The sequence below is a fragment of the Coregonus lavaretus genome (genome assembly GCF_964263955.1).
Source record: "Coregonus lavaretus genome assembly, contig: HAP1_SCAFFOLD_530, whole genome shotgun sequence".
NCBI classification, from domain to species: domain Eukaryota; kingdom Metazoa; phylum Chordata; class Actinopteri; order Salmoniformes; family Salmonidae; genus Coregonus; species Coregonus lavaretus.
The window spans coordinates 157,723-181,095 of NW_028165582.1; the positions used below are offsets into that span (position 1 = coordinate 157,723).

General features: G+C 43.7%; 2 protein-coding genes and 1 long non-coding RNA gene across 3 annotated transcripts in view; 2 read left to right on the top strand and 1 right to left on the bottom strand.

Moving 5' to 3' along the window:
* LOC311115711 overlaps positions 1–23,373 on the bottom strand; it is an 81,362-nt gene that overhangs the window by 43,692 nt on the left and 14,297 nt on the right. The window lies entirely within an intron of this gene.
* LOC311115710 (NLR family CARD domain-containing protein 3-like) overlaps positions 1–23,373 on the top strand; it is a 105,908-nt gene that overhangs the window by 18,151 nt on the left and 64,384 nt on the right. Inside the window, exon 8 of the mRNA XM_084190860.1 lies at positions 342–515. Within this exon, the coding sequence (XP_084046986.1) occupies positions 342–515 (174 nt within the window). The remainder of the gene's footprint in view (positions 1–341; positions 516–23,373) is intronic.
* Positions 1,711–2,515, top strand: LOC311115702 (stonustoxin subunit beta-like; the record flags this gene model as incomplete). Its single annotated transcript, XM_084190852.1, has 1 exon — positions 1,711–2,515. A coding segment is annotated over one exon (534 nt), but the record flags the coding sequence as incomplete, so codon positions are not given.

Below are 23,373 nucleotides of genomic sequence, written 5' to 3' on the forward strand. Positions count from 1 at the left end.
GAACCACATTTAAAATGTTATCTTCACTGTCAAACTAGATATGGTGTGGACTGTATACTCAATACAATCTAAATCTGATACCTCACTGTCTGTCTTTTGACTGATACTGCTTTTTAAACTGGTATTTTCTGTCTACTCAAATATTTGTACTATACATGCTTCTATCTACAAGCAATACTTTGATAATTTGTCATTTCTAATAATGAAACATTAATTTTTGAATAGATATGGCAGGTTTCAGGACACTGATGTATCTTAATATGTAGAAAAAATATACTGCCACTATATTTTCACCACCAAAGAATAGCAGTGTGGTTTTAATATGATTTTACTCTTTGCAGGCTGTCAGGCTGTCTAGTCACAGAGGAAGGCTGTGCTTCTCTGGTCTCAGCTCTGAAGTCAAACCCCTCACACCTGAGAGAGCTGGACCTGAGCTACAATCACCCAGGAGACTCAGGAGTCAGACTGCTCTCTGCTGGACTGGAGGATCCACACTGCAGACTGGAGAAACTCAAGTATGTAGAGGGTTTATGTCAATGTTCATATCAGACATGTTGGAGTTATCAGGCTATTTAAGACAAACATTCTGACCACCACTTGGATTAAGTTATATAAAGACTGTGTGTGTGTGTGTGTGTGTGCAGTGTGTCCTGTGTGTGTGTGTGTGTGCGTGTGTCTGTGTGTCTGTGTGTCTGTGTGTCTGTGTGTGTGTGTGTCCAGTGTGTGTGTGTGTCCAGTGTGTGTGTGTGTCCATTGTGTGTGTGTGTGTGTCCATTCTGTGTGTGTGTTTGTCCAGTGTGTGTGTGTGTGTGTGTGTGTGTGTGTGTGTGTGTGTGTGTGTGTGTGTGTGTGTGTGTGTGTGTCCAGTGTGTGTGTGTGTGTGTGCACGTGTATCAGTACACACACTGGACACACACACACACTGGACACACATACACAATGGACACACACACACACCCTGGACACACACACACACACACTGGACACACACTGGACAAACACACACACACACACACACACTGGACACACACACGCGCACACTGGATACACACAAACACACACACAGACACACACACACACTGGACACACACACAGGCAAACATTCTTACCACCGCTTGTACAAAGTTATATTCTGAGTGTGAGTGTTCAGTGTGTGTGTGTGTGTCCAGTGTGTGTCCGGTGGTTGTGTGTGTGTGTGTGTGTGAGTTCAGGTGTATCCCTCAATGACTGTCTGTTCTTCTGCTTACCGCTACAGTGTGGAACATGGTGGAGAGAACACAATGAAACCTGGACTTAGAAAATGTGAGTGTTGACTGCTGTGAAGAATATGACTAAGAATAAGTCTTAATTCAAGTGAAGTCAAAGTCAAAGACCACCATCATTACTTACTTGGTCATATTAAATATCAGCTGTAGTTCTACAGAAGCACAAATCAGGGACACCAAAGTTTACAAAGAGTTTCTTTGACAATGTGTGTGTCTGTGTGTGCGTGTGCTCAGGATGTGTGTGTGTGTGTGTGTGTGTGTGTAATTAACAGGAATAAGTGTGTTTTATATTACCATACAGTATAACATATGATCATTCAACAAGTCTCAAGTTACCTTAACTTCTCCTTTTGATACCTAGAAACATCTACATTAAATGAATTAGTGAAAAGTGAGTTAACATTCTAATGTGAATGATGATGATTTCTAATATTGTGTCTGGTTTCATCCATCAGATGTCTGTGATCTCACACTGGACCTAAACACAGTAAACAGATTCCTCTCTCTGTCTGAGGAGAACAGAAAGGTGACATGTAGGAGAGAGGAGCAGCCGTATCCTGATCACCCAGAGAGATTTGAGGACTGGAGACAGGTGCTGTGTAGAGAGGGTCTGACTGGGCGCTGTTACTGGGAGGTACAGTGGAGTGGGGGAGGGGCTGGTATAGGAGTGGCATATAAAGGAATCAGCAGGAGAGGAGGGGGTTATGACTGTGGGATTGGATGTAATGACAAGTCCTGGAGTCTGGTCTGCTCTGACAACAGTTACTATGCCAGGCACAATAATAAGTCCACTACCATAGACGTCCCCTCCTCCAGCTCCCACAGAGTAGGAGTGTATCTGGACTGGCCAGCCGGCACTCTGTCCTTCTACAGAGTCTCCTCTGACACACTGACCCACCTGAACACATTCCACTCCACATTCACTGAGCCCCTCTATCCAGGGTTTAGGGTTTGTTATGACTCCTCAGTGTCCCTGTAAATAATAACCATGGTAACACTGACACACACACACACACACACACACACACACACACACACACAGACACACACTGGACACACACACACTGGACACACATACACACTGGACAAACACACATGCTGGACACACAAACACTGGACACACACACACTGGACACACACACTGGACACACATACTAGAAACACACACACACACAGGACACACACACACACACACTGAGCACACACACACTGGACAAACACACACTGGACACACACACTGGACACACACACACACTGGACACACACACACACCGGACACACACAAACACACCGGACACACACTGGACACACACACTGGACACACACACATACACACACACACACACACTGGACACACACACACACACAGACACTGGACAAACACACATGCTGGACACACAAACACTGGACACACACACACTGGGTACACACACACACACACACACTGGACACACACACACACACACACACACACACACACACACCAACACACACTGGACACACACACACACAGGACACACAAACACACACACTGGACACACACACACACACACACACACTGGACACACACACACCAACACACACTGGACACACACACCGGACACACACACATGCTGGACACACAAACACTGGACACACACACACACACACACACACACTGGACACACACTGGACACACACACACACTGGACACACACACACACACACACACTGGACACACACATACACACACACTGGACACACACACCCGACACACACACACACACACACTGGACACACACTGGACACACACACACTTGACACACACACACACACACACACTGGACACACACACAGGACACACACACACACACACTGGACACACAGAGACACACACTGGACACACACATGCTGGACACACAAACACTGGACACAAACACACTGGACACACACACACTGGACACACACACACACTGGACACACACACACACAGGACACACAGGACACACACACACTGGACACACACACAGACACACACTGGACACACACACACAGACACTGGACACACACACATGCTGGACACACACACCGGGGACACACACATGCTGGACACACAAACACTGGACACACACACACTGGACACACACATGCACACATAAACACACACACTGGACACACACACACACACACACTGGACACACACACACCAGACACACACACACACACACTGGACATACACACACACACACTTGACACACACACACACACAGGACACACACACACACAGACACACACTGAACACACACATGCTGGACACACAAACACTGGACACACACTGGACACACACACACTGGACACACACACACTGGACAAACACACACACAGGACACACTGAACACACACACACTGGACACACACACACTGGACACACACACAGACACACACTGGACACACAAACACAGACACTGGATACACACACATGCTGGAACACACACACTGGACACACACACCGGGGACACACACATGCTGGACACACCAACACTGGACACACACACACTGGACACACACACGCACACATACACACACACACACACTGGACACACACACACACACACAAACACTGGACACACACACACACAAACACACACACCGGACACACACACGCACACATACACACACACACACACACTGGACACACACACTGGACACACACACACTGGACACACACACATACACACACTGGACACACACATGCTGGACACACAAACACTGGACACACACTGGACACACACACACTGGACACACACACAGACACACACTGGACACACACACACAGACACTGGACACACACACTTGCTGGACACACACACACTGGACACACACACCGGGGACACACATATGCTGGACACACAAACACTGGACACACACACACTGGACACACACACGCACACATACACACACACACACTGGACACACACACACACAAACACTGGACACACACACACACACACTGGACACACACAGGAGACACACACACTGGACACACACACACACACTGGACACACACACACTCTGTATACACACACACACTGGACACACACTCACATATCTTCCTATAATAGTGAGGACCTTGACTCAGGACCTTCAAATGAGGACCATCATTTCTGATAGAATTGGGAACAAACAGACACCTCATTCCAGCACTAAGTGTCCAACAAACACAGACATCACTTCAAAACCTGATAAACTCCAATGAACAAATAGACATGCAGGGCACCAGTCTAGTGAGGACCAGTGGTTGCTAGGCAGTTTCTGGATCCCAGGTTCCAGAACAGCTTCTATCCCAGTTCTATCTGCCTGTTAAATCAAGCAACCTAAACTGTTTCCATCAGACTTTTAGAACATGACTGAACATTTTTTCCTTTTATGATCTTACCACTTTGCATGTTTTATTGATGTTCTTATGATATATTTTACTGTTTGTGTGTACGTACCACAGGAGGTTGGTGGGACCTTAGTTGGGGAGGACAGGCTTGTAATGGCTGGAGCGGATTGAGTGGAATGGTATCAAATACATCAAATACATGGTTTCCATGGTTTCCATGTGTTTGATGCCATTTAATTGGCTCCGTTCCAGCCATTATTATGAGCCGTCCTCCCCTCAGCAGCCTCCACTGGTATGTACTGTCCTATATGAGCTCCAACAAGGAATTACAATGTATGTATTACTTTTAATACCTGCAAATGGCAAATAAACTACTTGAACTCCTTATGAGTGTCTGCAGCCGACTAGGCTGTTGCCGTCTGACAAGATGCCATCTGACATTACAGGAATATTCTGCAAATGTTGATGAATCCACCCAAAGCAACATGCAGTCTTTCCACTAGACTCCCATGAAGTTATAGTGGGACGTTATGAGTTGACGTTGAGGTAACATACTCAGAACATACTGCACTTGTTTTATATTGTTGTAGATGTATCCTCTGTTTAAACATTTAAACTCTTACAATAACACTGTTGAAATACCAATGTGATATTTTTTTGTATGTCTTTTATGTTGAAAAACAAATTGTACATGGACATATGCTCCATAATTATACATGGATATATTGTACTTTTCATAATAAAACATACTTTAAACAAGAAAAAGCACGTTAATTGTGAAAACAATTTCGTTATCGATTTTACATTGTCCTCTCCCAGTCGCAGGTTGACGTTTTGTCATGAATCTTGCCCTGGAGGCAGAACTGCACGATTTCCTCTAGATATGCCAGCTGCATAGTCAAAATTGGCTATATCGTAAACATTTGTGGAAAATAATGGTGTTTTATGGTCTTAATTTAAGGTAAGGATTAGCAGTGAGGTTAAGGTTAGCATTAAAATCAGATATTATTACTTTATGCCTGTGCCAGCTAGTGACCACTTTGCAGAACTGCCTCCAGGGCAAGATTCATGACAATAAATGGCAACCTGCCTCCCAGTCATCCCCTCCCTATCTCTACAAGGCTGCAGAACATGCAAGCTAGTGATGCGGGGGTTGTCTCATAACCCACAGTCCCCAGGCGGGCGGGTGGCAGGCAGGTTCAATACAGAGAAAACAATAGACTACATAAGAAAATCCATCAATGGATCATTATTGTGCAATTTACACTAAGTGGACAAAACATTAAGGACACCTGCTCTTTCCATGACAGACTGAGCAGGTGAATCCAGGTGAAAGCTATGATCCCTTATTGATGTCACTTGTAGATGAATGGGAGGAAACAGGTTAAAGAAGGATGTTTAAGCCTGGAGACAATTGAGACATGGATTGTGTGTGTGTGCCATTCAGAGGGTGAATGGGCAAGACAAAATATTGAAGTGCCTTTGAACGGGGTATGGTAGTAGGTGCCAGGCACACCGGTTTGTGTCAAGAACTGCAACGCTGCTGGGTTTTTCACGCTCATGGTACACCACACAAAGGACATCCAGCCAACTTGACACAACTGGGGGAAGAATTGGCGTCAACATGGGCCAGCATCCCTGTGGAACGCTTTCAACACCTTGTAGAGTCCATGCCCCGATGAATTGAGGCTGTTCTGAGGGCAAAAGTGGGGAGGTAACTCAATATTAGGAAGGTGTTTGATATAACGTCATTTGATACAGCATTTATTAATGTCTTTAAAGTCATCAGCTGTAGGTGAGAGAGAGGAGAAGGACACGCCATGTGTTGTGTCGGTCACGGATGGGGGGCCAGAAGGTCGGCGTGCCAAGATAGATTAGGGGCCACTGTTGCTAATCTTAGAAAGAGTACGTGATGGAATGGCCTGGCTCTGGGTGCCACACGATACTATGTATGGGGATCCTATTGTAGGAGATGAGTGACACTCAATAATGGTTGGCAACTGTGGGATGGAAGTAGCTCGGAGAGCATTATATAAACTGAGAGGTTTTCTATGGAAGTCATTCAGATGACAAGAGGCTACGCCCGTACCGCTTGTCATTGAATCCAGTACTGTAACCATTAAATAACAATGAATCAACTCTCCATCTAAGTGGTCGACTACTCTCTTACATCCTGAAGTACGAGATACCAGAGAAACTCGTCATAACAGATTGCCGTCTAAGCGAACAGGATGCAGTTTACAGCCGAACTAACAGGTAAGCAGACTTTCATTTAGTTAATAGGTTAAATTCTGCTTATCTGTGGTAAAGCTGAGCTGTAATGAACGTTTAAAATGCAATATTTTGTTGAGGGGAACAGATTAGTGGTATTCAAGTACGTAAACAGATGTAAGGAGAAATAGCAAATAAGACAATAACATGGTGCTGTGATTCAACAACAAATGCTCAGAGCGATCATGTTGAATCATGGCACCAATGACAAAATAGGCAAACAAAATCTTAATAAAGATCAAGTTGGGGATTTGATTCGTATTTGATTACTAATATTGGATGAACTAATAAAAGTAATGGATAGCCAACTTAGTAGACCGATATCTGGAAAAACTGTCTCCATTAAGAGTAAACCAGAGCTTCATTTTACCTTGAAGAGGTAGGTAATTTATTATACAGAGTTGAGGGTAATTTATAATACTGATAATTATGAAGAATTGTATAATTTGGCAATAGTCATATCTATGATTCAGACCATAATAAGGGCAGAGTGAGAGAGCTAGTCCTGAATGAGGAACACATGGCGCTAGTCAATGTTGATATTACTTGAATTACTTAATGGGATACAATTAAGTTAAGGTATTATCAAATGTTGTCATTTTAATTTCATTTATTATTTTGGTTTAACAGGCAATGTTGTTGTTTTGGTTTTTTGAACGCATTAATCACGATGTGAGTCATGTGTCCAAAGGGGGGAAGTACTGCTCGCATAAGGCTTTTTGGTAAAAACATTTTATTTTTTGAATTTTTTTTGTGGTAAATATGCAAATTGTATTAAGAATATGAGCAGTAGTAATTAATGTGTTATGGGTTAGATTACATTTTTTAGGTGAAAGTGTATTTGTGGTATAAGGCAGGATGTAGGGGAGGCCTGTTTATGAAACTAGTGACCTATAACAAGATGCAAAAAATGTGCACTTCCTAATATCAAGGCTTCTCCTGACTGATAGGAAGACAGGGTATGGTAGCATATGGTGTCTCACCTAACAATGTGCCTAAGACTTCCCACGGGTGAAGGCTTCTCTGCCAAACCTAACAGGAGAATCTGGGCATTGTATGCACCCTGGAGACTGGCGGTAAAGGATTAAAGAAGTCAGAGATGGACAAAACCCAGGTGGGGAGGTCAGTACTAGGTGTTGCTGGTCTGTGTGTCTTTGCAGTAGGGATTCTCAACTTCCCTATTGGTACGCTGCCAGAAGGACAAACTCCACAGAGCGATGTTGATAAATGGAGAAGGACTCTGCATGATCCTAGACCCTAGTGACGGAAGAAGGGTCAGAGCTAAAAGGACCATACATCGTCACCCAGTCTACACCAACGGATGTACGGATAGAGGTGAGATGGACCTGGTATCATCTAAACCACTGCAACAGAGTACTAGGAGGAAACCGACCACCTAGAGATGAGGGAGCTGAGGATGCTGGAGCTGACAAGGATCAGGTGATGGGAGACGATGGCAAGGGGAATGCTACTGATGAGCTACGTGTTCTGGCTGATTCCCTCGGCGGAGGGACACACCTCCAAGAACTTCAAGATCTTCCAGAATTTTAAGAATCACCTGACTGTCACACCATTCATTTCTATATCTGTGGAGGGTTTACCTAACATAAATTGGGGAGTATATTAGAAATTGGTATTAAGAATAATTGGTCAAACATAATAATTTGTCATATAGTCAATTCTTTCTTGGATTTCTTGGAATAGAAATGAACTCAATTAAACTGTTGTGTTCTGTCTTCTCTTGAGGTAAATACAGATGGTGTCTTGATGCATAGCAGGGATCATTTGGTCTAGAATGGTGTGAACCTTAACCCTCCCATTGTCCTAGGGTCAAAATGACCCGCCACTGTGTTGAACCAACTTTCTTAAATTTTTATATTTTTTGGATCATTTGTGAGAAGGAGGCAGTGATACTTTCTTTAAAGTCTCACTGCCTCCTTCTCACAATTGATCCCCAAAATATAAAAATTAAAGAAAGTTGGTTCAACACAGTGGCGGGTCATTTTGACCCTAGGACAACGGGAGGGTTAAAAAGAAACAACCTGTGAACCGGCTGAAGATGAACATCAGAGGCGTTGAAGACGTTCCTCCACTTCTACCTGCGACCGGTCTACAACAGACAATCCAAGCTGGCAACGGATCTTCTCTCATGCTTTTTTCATCTGGAGGGAGTGTGACAGGAGTCCACCATTGAGTGAGAATGGAGAAAGATCTGTTCAAATACAACATTTCTCATGTTGTTGGTATACTGGTTGGCAAATGGACAAGACACAGGTTGAGGTTGTAGAGATGGTGGTGACTCGGATGAGACGTTGAAGTTGGGACATTGTCATGGGCAATTCATTTTGAACTATGAAGCTGTCTGAAGAACATCATGAAGAGACACCAGAAGATTTAAGTGCCGGGGAAGGAAGGGGTTGGTTAGATGTGTCCATAATAGATTGGGATTTATCTAAATGTGCTAATTTGGGTAGGAAGTACACTGCTAAATTAATAGTACTAACAATGCATTGAGATGATGGTCTGTAGTTATTATCAGGATGAGGAATGTCATAATAGAATTATGGATATTTATACTGTATGTTAATACAAGTGTACATTCTGACAGTTGTAATGGGTGCTAGAGTTGAGGGTTTTAATTTTGAGTGATAGGACCAAGTGAATCAATAAGAATTGTCATTCTAAATTTGGTTGAGATAAGTAATTTGGTTTTGATTATAATTTATAAGATGACTGAGTGATTTAAGTAAATCATTAGTACATATTAGTAACTAAAGATGTTGAAACTATTTGCCACACGATACTATGTATGGGGATCCTATTGTAGGAGATGAGTGACACTCAATAATGGTTGGCAACTGTGGGATGGAAGTAGCTCGGAGAGCGTTATATAAACTGAGAGGTTTTCTATGGAAGTCATTCAGATGACAAGAGGCTACGCCCGTACCGCTTGTCATTGAATCCAGTACTGTAACCATTACATAACAATGAATCAACTCTCCATCTAAGTGGTCGACTACTCTCTTATATCCTGAAGTACGAGATACCAGAGAAACTGGTCATAACAGTGTTGTGAATATTTAGTCCACTCAGTGTATAACCTATAGCTACACTGTGCAGTTAGCACCTTAACAGACGGCCCCTGTCTTTATCAGCATCATAAAAGATGACAGTATTTCAACCACATCAAATATGCATCCAAGCCAAAGACTAATGACACAGGAGTGGTATCTGATTCTACACTATAGGAACCTTTTCAAGTGGTTATGAGAGGTCATATTATTTCATATGAGTCTGCCATAAAACAAAAGGGAATCGCATGTGACTGGAGGAGATCGCCTGCCCAACATCCTCTATTCTGACCAACAGAGACAAATCCAGTCCCTTTGAACTACCGAGATCTGTCCAGCAGGGTTGCCCACTCAGTCCTCTGCTCTTCGCTGTCCCCCTTGAACCCCTGGCGATACAAATAAGGGATCATCCTAATATCCAAGGTCTTAAAGTAGGAAACATAGAAAGCATCATTTCGTTATATGCAGACGATGTGCTTTTATACCTCTCAGACCCAGTAGCCTCTGTCCCTAACCTACTAGACTTAATCAATTCATTTGGCAAACTATCTGGAAATTCAATAAATTGGGGAAAAAGTGACATCGTGTATCTCAGATAATTGTACAACAAGTGAGCTAGAGAGGATACCATTTAAAGTGGTGCATGATCACTTAACTTACCTGGGTCTAAACATACCTAGAAACCCAAAGTTTATCTTCAAGCTTAACTACAGTGATCTGGTTGCAAAGCTAAAACAAAACATAGAGAGCTGGGGAATATTGCCTCTTTCTATGATGGGGCGCATTAATGCCATAAAAATGGTTTCTCTTCCCAGGTTCCTTTTGTAACCAACTTCACATATCCCCCCAGAAGAAAGGCACACGGACACCCACACTTCAGGTTGACTCGGGTTTTATCTGCAGTAAAAGATATCAAACAGTGATGACAGGCATTGACAGGACGGTCACATCCACACGTTCACTGCTCTCAGAATATCTCTCTCAGACTGAATCCACAAAGTGATCGTGTAGTATACATGCGTTGTGTTTAGAAAATAACAAAAATATAGAAAAGCATACCTGCAGTAAAAAATATCAAACAGTGATGACAGGCATTGACAGGACGGTCACAGCCTCGCGTTCACTGGTTAGGTAGGACACAATATATATTTTAGATAGGAGCAACAGTAGTGAAACATACCCTCAATGTGAAGTCATATTAATCCATAAATACAGAGCACAAGTACAACCCTTTTATATAAACCTTTTAAGGTAGTAAGAAAATAAACATTCACTTAGTTTCAATAAGTCACCTGCTGGCAATAGCTAGCGTGACGTTGTAGTGCAGTGACCAACAGTGCTAGTTAGCTCATCATTAACATGGCTAGCTAAGCCAGCAAAAACTTGGTTCACTTGCTGAAATAGGTCTTCAATACATTAACGGCAAAATAAATATATACATAGCCACATTTGCTATTGACTTTAGGATATATGAACCAGTTTTCCAACAACACTTATGTTATACAGCTTTAAACCGTTTTTATATCCAGAGGAACACGAACCTGCTCTCAGAATATCTCTCTCAGACTGAGGAGCGGGCAGACCAACTTCCCAAATAGGGGAGAGGCACTCCAAACCCACTAGTTGTTCTTTCAAAAGAAAATAGTACAAAAAAAGCTAAGTCCGAAGACCTCTCGTATTACCAACCTTACTACAATGGCAGCAAATATTTTTATGAATTCAGTAACACAAAATGAAAGGAAACTTTATTTATATATATCACCCCTTTTCCTGAAGTGAATGGTTTCACCCACTACTCTACCGCGAACTGCACCGTTCTTTGATGTCTACATTGCGCCCAGGTTGATGGAAACTTTACATTTTCACTTTGTTACACTTTATCTTTGCCAGAATCTTCCTATTTGTCTTACCTCGTCATTTTTTAAGACTTTGGACTCGGCAATCTTGTCATTTGTCTGGGGTTACAAAAACCATCGTATTCGTAAAGCCCACTTGCAAAAGCCCAAGGAAAGTGGCGTCTTAGGCCTCCCCATCTTTAAGCATTATTACTGGGCAGCAAATGCCAGGGCATTAACGTCCTGCCAACTGGGTTTCCCTGATCAGTTGGACACTGTTGTCCCCCTGTGGCATTAACGTCCTGCCAACTGGGTTTCCCTGATCAGTTGGACACTGTTGTCCCCCTGTGGCATTAACGTCCTGCCAACTGGGTTTCCCTGATCAGTTGGACACTGTTGTCCCCCTGTGGCATTAACGTCCTGCCAACTGGGTTTCCCTGATCAGTTGGACACTGTTGTCCCCCTGTGGCATTAACGTCATGCCAACTGGGTTTCCCTGATCAGTTGGACACAGTTGCCCCCCTGTGGCATTAACGTCCTGCCAACTGGGTTTCCCTGATCAGTTGGACACTGTTGCCCCCCTGTGGCATTAACGTCCTGCCAACTGGGTTTCCCTGATCAGTTGGACACTGTTGCCCCCCTGTGGCATTAACGTCCTGCCAACTGGGTTTCCCTGATCAGTTGGACACTGTTGTCCCCCTGTGGCATTAACGTCCTGCCAACTGGGTTTCCCTGATCAGTTGGACACTGTTGTCCCCCTGTGGCATTAACGTCCTGCCAACTGGGTTTCCCTGATCAGTTGGACACTGTTGTCCCCCTGTGGCATTAACGTCCTGCCAACTGGGTTTCCCTGATCAGTTGGACACTGTTGCCCCCCTGTGGCATTAACGTCCTGCCAACTGGGTTTCCCTGATCAGTTGGATACTGTTGTCCCCCTGTGGCATTAACGTCCTGCCAACTGGGTTTCCCTGATCAGTTGGACACTGTTGCTCCTCTGTGGCATTAACGTCCTGCCAACTGGGTTTCCCTGATCAGTTGGACACTGTTGCCCCCCTGTGGCATTACAGTTTTTCTCAATTGCTAAAACACTAAAACCCATTGGCTGAACAAAGTTCTCAGTTGCCTGGACTCATTTAGCTAATTATGCAGTCTGTTGTCAATACCTTAAACCATTTCACATGGTAAACACAATATGCAGATCTCACTTAGACTTTTCAGCAAAACTCTAAACACATTCTCATTCTCAAAACACATTCTGCACTCTAATGCACATGTCATCCATACTGGTAAACACAAGAGGGAACAATCAAACACAAATAGAGAACACATGTCATTGATTGAACACAACCACTCAAAATGGATTTAACCTGTTTCAAATGATGCGACACAACCAATGTAAGGCAGTTCAGAGAGCAAACAGGTTGTTGAAGGTGGGAAGGAGAAAGTCTGAGAATGGATAGAAGAAACAATGTGAGAGGACGAGGACGAGTGCGTATGCGAGGTGGGCGACGAGGAGGAAGAGGAGGAGGAGGAGGGCAAGAAAGAGGAAGAGGAGGACGAAGAGGAAGAGGAAGACAAAGAGTGGAAATATCTGATGAAATTCGAGCAACAGTCATAGACCATGTTCTTGTCCATGGACTGCCAATGAGGGAAACAGGACTTAGAGTGCAACCCAATTTGAGCCGATTTTCTGTGTCCACCATAGTAAGGACATTCAGAGAAGAGAACAGGTACAGTGTACTACTGTATTTTTGTAATTGCAAATTTACTGTACTACACTATATGCAGCTGTTTCAATAGACATTTGTAAAGTTAATCACTGTATGTATTGTACTGCATGAATATGTTTTGTAACTGCACAACTACTTTTTGTAGAATTGCAAGGCTGCCACATGCAGGTGGAAGGACAGCTATATTCACTGGGGAGCAAGAGGCCGTTATAGTTGGCATGGTCCTTCAAGATAATGCAATACGACTCAGAGAAATCCAGGAACGAGTGATACAAGAGAACACACACTTCCAGGGAATCGAACAGTGTGAGCATTTCCACTATTGACCGTGTCCTCCATCGTAACAGGATGCGAATGAAACAAGTACACAGAGTACCTTTTGAGCGCAACTCACCAAGGGTGAAAGAACTGCGAGCTCAGTATGTGCAAGTAAGTGTACATTCAGAAACATTTACTGTAATCCAGATTGTCTACAGTACTAACACATACTATGTGAATGACATTACTCTTCAGTACATCCAATGTATGTGAATCAGAAATGCATACAGTAGGCCTAATTGTACTCAACAGTATAGCACTGTCTCTGTACCACTTACAAAATCCTACATACAGTATATTGTATTTCTACACAGACAATATTTGACTTGGAATCCTTGGACAGACCCCATGAGTTCATCTTTGTCGATGAATCAAGGCTTCAATCTAACAAAGAGGAGAAGGGAGAGGCCCGAAACATGATTGGACAGCGGGCCGTTGTTGAAGTCCCTGGTCAACGAGGTGGCGATGTCACAATCTGTGCTGCTATCGGCAACCATGGTGTTCTACATCACCATGTTACACTCGGGCCATATAACACCCGGCACCTTCTAAGATTTATTGCCAATCTAAGAGATATTTTATTTGAGCAGCAGGTTCAAGAGCAGCAGGGTCAAGAGCTAAATGAGAATCCCATTCCCACCTATGTGATAGTGTGGAACAATGTCAGTTTCCACCGAGCTGCTCAGGTAAGGGAATGGTTTAACATCAATGGGCAGTTTATGACCTTGTACCTCCCTCCATACTCGCCTTTCCTGAATCCGATTGAGGAGTTTTTCTCCACTTGGAGATGGAAAGTGTATGATAGACAACCCTACACCAGAGTAAATCTGCTGCAAGCCATGGATTTAGCCTGTGGTGATACAGGTGAGGAATCATGTCAGGGCTGGATACGGCACACAAGAGGCTTCTTGTCCCATTGCCTCAGGAGGGACAATATTGCTTGTGATGTCGACGAAGTGCTCTGGCCTGACCCAGCCCAAAGACAAGAAGAAGAACATTGATCACATGTTTACTCCTTTGATTTTTGTCCCTTTTAGTATTGTATACTGTAGTACAGTGCATTGTAGGCTGTATACTGTACAATGGACAAATTGTATGGCCCTGAACATTGGGCTTTCCATTTGTTAACAGTACTGACTGCTCAATAGATTTGGACTGGTTGCAGGTTCATATCAACAAAGAACAATAATTACAGTATCACAGAGACAAAGGACCAGTTTGTGAGATGCAGGGTACAGTACTGTAAAAATAGGGGTACAAGGAGGAGGAAGAACAAAAAACTAAATTGCAAAGAGCAAAGCAGAGTAGTAATTTCTGATCAATTTTGAGCTACTATGACAGAACATTTTTTCGTTCATCAAAAGACAATGACGGAAAGATGTGACATTTGTTTTGAGATTAAAAATGTACTTCTCCCTGAGAACTGTATGTTTTGAACAATGTGTTTTCTATTTTTCTGTGTATTGTTTACTGACTGCTTGAGAGTGTTTATCATTTTGATTACTTTGTTTATGATTTGAGAGCAGTGTTTGATTTTGAACACAGGTAAAAACTGTTTTGAGGGCGAATGTTTCATTTTGCGAGAGGAGTCAGAGGTTTTGTAAATAGTGCTTGAAGATGAGGTTTTGTGTTTAATGTTTTCAGGAAATGGAGCAAGGTTTCAGAAATTGTGTTTTAGCAATTGAGAACAACTGTAATGCCAAACACCACAGACTACAATTAAAATGTACTTTCCATAAATATGACCATTTACGTCACATTAAATTAATCTATTTTTCATATATCACTTCTAAACTGACAAATAAACATCAAATATACCTTTTACAAATACATCAGCATGTTTAATACATTTTATTCAAGCAATAGATCATATGTTTTGAATTCTGGTCTGTAGGGCAAATATGCAGTTTTGGGCAAATTCTCATATCACTTGCTCAATTTGTCACATCCAAGGCTTTTGTATGGCTGTTGAAATGTGCAGAATAGTAATCAGCTATGCCTGCCCCATATGTATGGCCCTCTTTGAGTTGTTGCTGGTGCTGCTTTACTTTCTTGACTGTGTCATGTGACCTGCGCCTCCCCTTGTCACACTCCATTGAAGCAGCATCAGCTCTCACAACTCCTCTCTGATTGCTGCCAGTGTCACCAAAGTGCTGCCAATACACAATTAGTCCATCCCATCTGATATAGCAGTGGCTCCCTCATTGGACGTGGCTACTGCCATACTGGCAATGAGGCTTTTGACCACGAAGACAGTTTTGGGGCATCGCGACCATATTAGAGTTCAGACATTCATTTGCATTCTGGGTTCCTCCGTGCTACATTCTTTTGAGGATGTTATCATTTGACAACCTATGATATACAGGTACCATTTTCTGTGCATCCTCTCAATTAAAGAATGTATGGCCTCCATGTTTTTTGTGACTGGGTGGATCTTCACCATTTTCTAGGGCTGGCTGGTACCAGCACCAATGTACACACCTATCCCGTAGTTGGAAGTAAATCCTCTCTTGTGCCAAGAGCCATCAAAGGATCCATGAATGTCTATGATGGCATCCTCATCCTCCTTCAGCAACTCTGCCATGTCTGGGTCTATATCTGCGTATTCTAATTAGCTTTGCAGCACTCCCCATTGGCTGTTGCCCTCTCTGAATCTCTGAAACTAAAGTGGGGGGGGGGAAGTACTTATTATGATGTCTGTCGACATTACAGTCATAACTGCAGGACTAAATATCAGCATGTTACCCTATGTACATATTAGCATATCAGCATGTTACCCTATGTACATATTAGCATATCAGCATGTTACCCTGTGTACATATTAGCATATCAGCATGCATTTACTTTATGTAAAGCTAATTTCTCACTAATCACAGTTGGCTACTAAATATTATTTATCCACAGCAAGTCACCTGACAATAATGGGCTACTCTCCCTTTTTATTGACCTGTCACTCTCCTGTCATGTCTCTGATATGAGCTGAGACGCAAGGAAGGAATCCCTAGGACTTTGTTTATTTTCTTTAGAGCTGCATAACCAAGTCCAAGTTTGTGTGCTAGAAGAACCATCCTCACATTTATATAAAATGCCACATCTCCCCTGGAGCCCTCCTGCAGCCTGGAGGAAGTGTAAACACTCCTCCTAAATGCATTACGATCACCTTCTCAGGGTGCACATTCTATCATGACAGAATTACAGAATCCCTGGTTGGTGGGGGTCTATGGTGATTTTCAGTGCAGTGTTTAGACACTTAGGGCAAATCAAATCATGTACAAGTTGGTTTCTTTGTGACATGTGGAATAAAAGCCACTGTTGGCTGTCTGTCTGTCTGGTTGATCGCTGCTAGCTGTCATCTTCATCTCAACTAATGTGCGTCTCGACGTGCTGCTGCCGGCCTCCTCCTTTTCCTCCTCTACCTGTACTGCCACTGCCTGGATCGGCTGATCAGGCTCATGTTTTCTTTCATTCACTGCTTTTCTCGCATTGGCTAACTGAGATCACCTATTTTTTATCCACATACTGTAGGTATATTCTTCGAGATTTTCTCATTTTGTCTTGGTCACGTTGAGGGAGAGGTTGTTGTCCTGGCACCACACGGCCAGGTCTCTGACCTCCTCCCTATAGGCTGTCTCATCGTTGTCGGTGATCAGGCCTACCACTGTTGTGTCGTCGGCAAACTTAATGATGGTGTTGGAGTTGTGCCTGGCCATGCAGTCATGGGTGAACAGGGAGTACAGGAGGGGACTGAGCACGCACCCCTGAGGGGCCCCCGTGTTGAGGATCAGTGTGGCAGATGTGTTGTTACCTACCCTTACCACTTGGGGGCGGCCCGTCAGGAAGTCCAGGATCCAGTTGCAGAGGGAGGTGTTTAGTCCCAGGATCCTTAGCTTAGTGATGAGCTTTGAGGGCACTATGGTGTTGAACGCTGAGCTGTAGTCAATGAATAGCATTCTCACGTAGGTGTTCCTCTTGTCCAGGTGGGAAAGGGCAGTGTGGAGTGCAATAGAGATTGCATCATCTGTGGATCTGTTGGGGCGGTATGCAAATTGGAGTGGATCTAGGGTTTCTGGGATAATGCTGTTGATGTGAGCCATGACCAGCCTTTCGAAGCACTTCATGGCTACAGACGTCAGTGCTACGGGTCGTTAGTCATTTAGGCAGGTTATCTTAGAGTCCTTGGGCACGGGGACTATGGTGGTCTGCTTGAAACATGTTGGTATTACAGACTCAGTCAGGGACATGTTGAAAATGTCAGTGAAGACACTTGCCAGTTGGTCAGCACATGCTCGGAGGACACCTCCTGGTAATCCGTCTGGCCATGCGGCCTTGTGAATGTTGACCTGCTTAAAAGTCTTACTCACATCGGCTACGGAGAGCGTGATCACATAGTCATCCGGAACAGCTGGTGCTCTCATGCATGCTTCAGTGTTGCTTGCCTCGAAGCGAGCATAGAAGTGGTTTAGCTCGTCTGGAAGTCTTGTGTCACTGGGCAGCTCGCGGCTGTGCTTCCCTTTGTAGTCTGTAATAGTTGTCAAGCCCTGCCACATCCGACGAGCGTCAGAGCCAGTGTAGTACGATTCAATCTTAGTCCTGTATTGACTCTTTGCCTGTTTGATGGTTCGTCGGAGGGCATAGCGGGATTTCTTATAAGCGTCCGGGTTAAAGTCCCGCTCCTTGAAAGCGGCAGCTCTACCCTTTAGCTCAGTGCGGATGTTTCCTGTAATCTATGGCTTCTGGTTGGGGTATGTACGTACGGTCACTGTGGGGACGACATCATCGATGCACTTATTGATGAAGCCAGTGACTGATGTGGTGTACTCCTCAATGCTATCTGAAGAATCCCGGAACATGTTCCAGTCTGTGCTAGCAAAACAGTCCTGTAGCTTAGCATCTGTGTCATCTGACCACTTTTTTATTAACCGAGTCACTGGTGCTTCCTGCTTTAGTTTTTGCTTATAAGCAGGAATCAGGAGGATTGAGTTATGGTCAGATTTGCCAAATGGAGGGTGAGGGAGAGCTTTGTATGCGTCTCTGTGTGTGGAGTAAAGGTGGTCTAGAGTTTTTTTTCCCTCTGGTTGCACATTTAACTATAGGAACCTTTTCAAGTGGTTATGAGAGGTCATATTATTTCATATGAGTCTGCCATAAAACAAAAGGGAATGACATGCGACTGGAGGAGATCGCCTGCCCAACATCCTCTATTCTGACCAACAGAGACAAATCCAGTCCCTTTGAACTACCGAGATCTGTCCAGCAGGGTTGCCCACTCAGTCCTCTGCTCTTCGCTGTCTCCCTTGAACCCCTGGCGATACAAATAAGGGATCATCCTAATATCCAAGGTCTTAAAGTAGGAAACATAGAAAGCATCATTTCGTTATATGCAGACGATGTGCTTTTATACCTCTCAGACCCAGTAGCCTCTGTCCCTAACCTACTAGACTTAATCAATTCATTTGGCAAACTATCTGGAAATTCAATAAATTGGGGAAAAAGTGACCTCATGTGCATCTCAGATAATTTTACAACAAGTGAGCTAGAGAGGATACCATTTAAAGTGGTGCATGATCACTTAACTTACCTGGGACTAAACATACCTAGAAACCCAAAGCTCATCTGTAAATAGTATTTTTCTCCAACTACACAGAGGCCTCTCTACTGGTTGAATAATAATGAAGCTAGGTAAATTCAATTCAAATAATATAGCTAGTAACTTCAAAATACTTACAGCTGAAATACACTGCCGTTTTCTTTGTGAACATGGTGAGATGGAGGAAGCCGCATCCACATGTAGAGTTGTGGGGGAGGGGACAAGTTTCCCAAATAGACACTGGCTTTGGATCAGGTTTAAATTCCTCCCACTAATGATCCTTGTTAGGTTTGGGGGAGGGGAAGCTGATCCTAGATCTGTATCTAGGGGAAACTTCACCCCAGCAAAGAGAGATGGGGGAAGAGGAGGAGAGAGGGCGTTGCTCTCAGGATTGACAGATCATGTACAAAATCTACCAGTAGGAAATTGGTGTCCGAATATAATATCTGACCTTTAGCAGTTCTAATGTCTTCATTTGCTCCATTTCATTAGTCTTGTTGATTGATTGCTGATATCTAGTTTCACAGGTGAGATGGTGTTGATGAAGAGCATCCATCCGTTTTAGTACTGCATTAATAGTAATGCATTCATAGACATATAGTTGATACTGGTGGTCCTACCCATCCCCCACTTCACTCCATTAACCCTACACTTGCTGCTCACATGGTGGTTTGTCTAAATGTATCTGACTTTAGGTCAGTTTTTAAGGTTCAGAAGGTAAAGATTGTGGTTCTGAGCATAACTATGCTAAAGGATCTTCTGATTCAACAACCTTTATCAAAAGGAAGCACTACACTGAGAAGGCTGGTGGAGCCATCTCCACTGCTGAGGGTGATGCTAACAAAGATGGAGGACATCATTGACAAAAACCTTAGCAGTCTCTGGGCACAAACTGGCATTGTGTCAAGACTAAGAGTCATCTTACTTAGATCTAGTGCCTTTGATTGGATCCTGGAAGGCCATGTCCAGCATGCCTACTCCCTGGAAGGCCATGTCCAGCATGCCTACTCCCTGGAAGGCCATGTCCAGCATGCCTACTCCCTGGAAGGCCATGTCCAGCATGCCTACTCCCTGGAAGGCCATGTCCAGCATGCCTACTCCCTGGAAGGCCATGTCCAGCATGCCTACTCCCTCACAGAAAGAATGATAAATAAATACACCATGTGTAGAATGAGACCGCAGCTTAGAACAATACATGGTGAAGTTAATGAACCAGAAACCACAGCACAGTAAACTGAATTGTTTCACCGGATAATAATTATTTGGGTGCCTGGAATCCCCCCCCCCCCCCCCCCTTTATCCCAGGGATCATCAACTAGATTCAGCCCTTTATCCCAGGGACCATCAACTAGATTCAGCCCTTTATCCCAGGGATCATCAACTAGATTCAGCCCTTTATCCCAGGGATCATCATCTAGATTCTGCCCTTTATCCCAGGGACAATCAACTAGATTCAGCCCTTTATCCCAGGGATCATCAACTAGATTCAGCCCTTTATCCCAGGGATCATCAACTAGATTCAGCCATTTATCCCAGGGACCATCCACTAGATTCAGCCCTTTATCCCAGGAATCATCCATTAGATTCAGCCCTTTATCCCAGGGATCATCCACTAGATTCAGCCCTTTATCGCAGGGATCATCAACTAGATTCAGCCCTTTTTCCCAGGGATCATCCACTAGATTCAACCCTTTATCCCAGGGACCATCAACTAGATTCAGCCCTTTATCCCAGGGATCATCCACTAGATTCAGCCCTTTATCCCAGGGATCATCAACTAGATTCAGCCCTTTATCCAAGGGATCATCCACTAGATTCAGCCCTTTATCCCAGGGATCATCCACTAGATTCAGCCGCGTGAAGATTTTCTCTTGAGCGGATAGTTGCGGGGCCGGAATATAATTACAAATAATTTGTAGACTGCAAATTGACTGCAAGAAGCCGAACAGATATAATGTTTGACTAAAATATAATCACTCAAACCTTGATTACAATCAGGTACCTCTATTATACATGGGGATACTTGAACAGATTTATTACATACAAATCACTTGGAGCTGATTTCCTGGTCTTTTTACAGTCTTTTATGTCCAACAAGAAAAATAATTTAATTAAATAAATAAATAATGCCTCACAAAACTTGGGGAGGCAAATAGAACCGCCCATGGGCCAAATTCGCCCCGCGAGTTGGGGGAACCCTGCTTTGTCCTCACTGTCACTCAGAAACTAATTCCAATGTTGCCTGGTAATGGTTCTCCTCACTGTCACTCAGAAACTAATTCCAATGTTGCCTGGTAATGGTTCTCCTCACTGTCACTCAGAAACTAATTCCAATGTTGCCTGGTAATGCTTCTGTTCAAAACAATACGATGTTGCAGGCAGCGGATGTTGAGGCCTGGAAGGGGTTGAGGGAGCTACTCCACATGCCTGCAGTGGAACTGGAATGTCCTCCACCCAACGCCATCTGCAGTGTGTGTAGAGTTTTGGAGGAGGCTGAGCTATGGCGCTGTGGGGATTGTGGCTCAGATAAATATTTCTGTGCCACTTGTGCCGTGAGAACACACAGCACTCCCAACATTGTCCACCAGTTGGAGTTACTGAAGGTAATACATTTTATGTTATGTCAACAAACCTGTCAACTTCTGGCTAAATAAATGTGCTTCCCAGTCAAAGATGTTGACCAGAGCTTTTAAGCCCCAACTTAGATGAGAATTGCCCTCATGATGTATTTGAGACGGGGACTGATCCCATTGAAGATGACATGAGCAATGTAGAGAGTCTGCCAGAGGCTGAATATGTTCCAGCCACAGAGATCAACACTGAGCAGCTAATTGAAGGTCTCAAAAACAATATTTGTCTTTTTATTTTGAAAATCATGAAAGAACACTGCATCCCAGCTACGGTATAGAATAGCATTGTTGAGGACCTCTGAACCATTTTTGATGCATTTATGACACACTACAGTGATCCCCTCAGGTTTCATCTTACAAATAAGCAAATAAACGTGGTTGAACATGACGATCTCAGGGACATGCTCAACAACTCTGCAGTATTTGAGGAATGCATTAGATGCATAAGCTCTGAGTGGATGCTGGAGCATTACCGTGTGAAAGAATTGGGCATGGTCCGGCCAATTGAAGTACCACTGAGCAACAAAGAAGGTTATAAAACAAGGTGATTTCAATACAGCTACATGGTCCCTAGGGTATATGAATATAAAGAGACATGAGACAAAACAATGGACCTGTAGAATGGAATAAGTTATAAGACCTCTATGATTCATTTCATTTGTCAGTTCTTCCAGCTAATGTGAGATGTTTAGATGACATAACATTTGAGGACACATACTGTAATTTAGCTGGCCATCTTTTCCCCTCCCTTTCTGGCTGTCCTCCCCCTTCCCTTCTAAGTTCAAGTTGGTTTATTTGTCATATACATGGAGTTAACAGTGCAATGAAATGCTGACTAGCAGGTTAACCTTTTGACAACAACAATAGAACAAGTCAGTAACTAAGTTAATATAAAGAGTAATACAATAGTAATAAACCCTGCATTCATAGCTATCCTTAACATACCTGGGGTGTTTCTGTGATAGAGGGTTGATATAAAAGTCAATATAATCAGCAATACAGGAAGATTCTGAGACACAATCACTTACTATTGGTCAGCCGTAGGGAACCGCCAACGTCTCAGGAGATATGTATTTTAGGCAGTAAGTAAAACTGCCTAGGCCTGCCTAGTGATGATGCTGCCGAGCTCCAGTTAGCTCCGTGTGCAGAGCCTACCCACCCTTCCACAAGCACCGCCAGGATAATGGCTCCACAGCCCCCTCCACCTCCGACTGTTCCTGACTATCTTGGAACAGAGGTGCCAGCCCAGATTACGCTAGAATCCTACCGTAGCCGCAGGTTTTCTGTCCAAAAACCTTCATT